A 1,555-nucleotide genomic window follows, 5' to 3' on the forward strand; every position below is an offset into this window, starting at 1 on the left:
ACAAAATGATTGGTGTCCTTATAAGAGGAGGGAAATTTGGACACAGTCACATGTGAGAAGGCCATGTGAAGATAGAGGCGGAAACTGGGGCGATGGGGCTACAAGCCAAGGAAGGTCATGGATCGCTTGCAACCACCAGTAGCAAGAAGAGGCAAGGCAGGCTCCACTCTAGAGCCTTCAGAGGGAACATTGCCCTGCCAACACCTTGATTTCAGACCTCTGGCCTCCACAACTGTGAGAGAATACATTTCTGTTGTTTACACCACCCAGTTTGTGCTGCTTCCCTACAGCAGCCCTAGGAAATGAGTACAACATCTAATATGATATCAGAGAGTGATACATGGTATAAAGAAAAACAAAGCGAGATGGGAGGATGGAGAGTGACTGGGAAGGAAAGAGCTAGCTTACATATTGCAGTCAAGGGGAGGTGACATTACACAAGGACAAGACTGTCAAATCAGTCCCACGAGATCCAGAGGTTCTCATCAGCTCTGGGTACCACGACAAAATACCACAGACTGGGTGGCTTAAAAACAACACACTTGCCCCAACCGGTTTGGCTCAGTGGATAGAGCGTCGGCCTGCAGACTGAAGGGTCCCAGGTTCGATTCTGGCCAAGGGCACATGCCGGGTTGTGGGCTCGATCCTCAGAAGGGGGCGTGCAGGAGACAGCCGATCAATGATTCTCTCTCATCACTGATATTTCTATCTCTCTCCCTCTCCCTTCCTCTCTGAAATCAATAAAGGAATATATATATATAGATATAGATATATAGATATATATTTTTTATTTATTTATTTATTTCCCCCCATGACCATTGTTTATTATAAAGGTGAACCCAGATGAGCTTATCGGTAAGATTTCTGGTAGCGAGCACGGGCACCAGGACCACCAAACTTTTTGGATTCACAGCGACAGGGATCAGCTACCAGCAGGGTCTGGTCATACTGGATAAGGATGTCTTTGCTCTCCTTCTTGGAAGCTTTATCCACATATTTCTGGTAATAGGCCACCAGGGCTTTGGAAATGGACTGAGGGATTGCATAAATCTGGGCCACATGACCACCACCCTTCACACAGACTCGGATGTCCACGCCAGCAAATCGCTCCTTCCCAAGAAGCAGAACAGGTTCCAGCAGCTTGTATTGAAGCATCCGCGGCTCGATCATCTCCAGGGGCCGTCCGTTCACCTTTATGAGGCCGTTGCCACGTTTGCAGTGAGCCACGGCTGTGGCCGTCTTCTTGCGTCCGAAGACCTGCACAGACTGCAGAGGACCCTTGGACGGCATGACTGCAGGCGTGCACCAGAGATCCTCACCGCGCGGCGCCGACACCAGAAAAGCAAGAAATATATTTTTTTAAAAACACACTTCCTCACATTTCTGAAAGCTGGGAAGTCCAAGATCAAGGTGCCAGAGGGGCGGGTGTCATGCTGAGGCCTCTTCTTTTGGTGTGTAGGAGGCCACCATCTCACTCTGTGCTCATATGACTTCTTCTTTATACGTGTGTGTAACCGAAATTACTTTGCTACTCCCAATACAGCCACACTGGTGT

At 48.7% G+C, this 1,555-nt stretch overlaps 1 protein-coding gene across 1 annotated transcript; it reads right to left on the reverse strand.

The window, feature by feature from the left end:
• Positions 1-809: 809 nt before the first annotated feature.
• On the reverse strand, positions 810-1,344 carry LOC132233074 (small ribosomal subunit protein uS9-like). The gene has a single exon (XM_059693146.1). The coding sequence runs from the start codon at positions 1,288-1,290 to the stop codon at positions 850-852; it is 441 nt and encodes a 146-aa protein (XP_059549129.1). The 5' UTR covers positions 1,291-1,344; the 3' UTR covers positions 810-849.
• Between the last annotated feature and the right edge of the window lie 211 nt (positions 1,345-1,555).

Source organism: Myotis daubentonii, chromosome 4 (genome assembly GCF_963259705.1).
Source record: "Myotis daubentonii chromosome 4, mMyoDau2.1, whole genome shotgun sequence".
Classification (NCBI taxonomy): Eukaryota; Metazoa; Chordata; class Mammalia; order Chiroptera; family Vespertilionidae; genus Myotis; species Myotis daubentonii.

Bases quoted from the DNA above. Each gene is read 5' to 3' on its own strand.
- LOC132233074 (XM_059693146.1), bottom strand. From the start codon at position 1,290: ATGCCGTCCAAGGGTCCTCTGCAGTCTGTGCAGGTCTTCGGACGCAAG.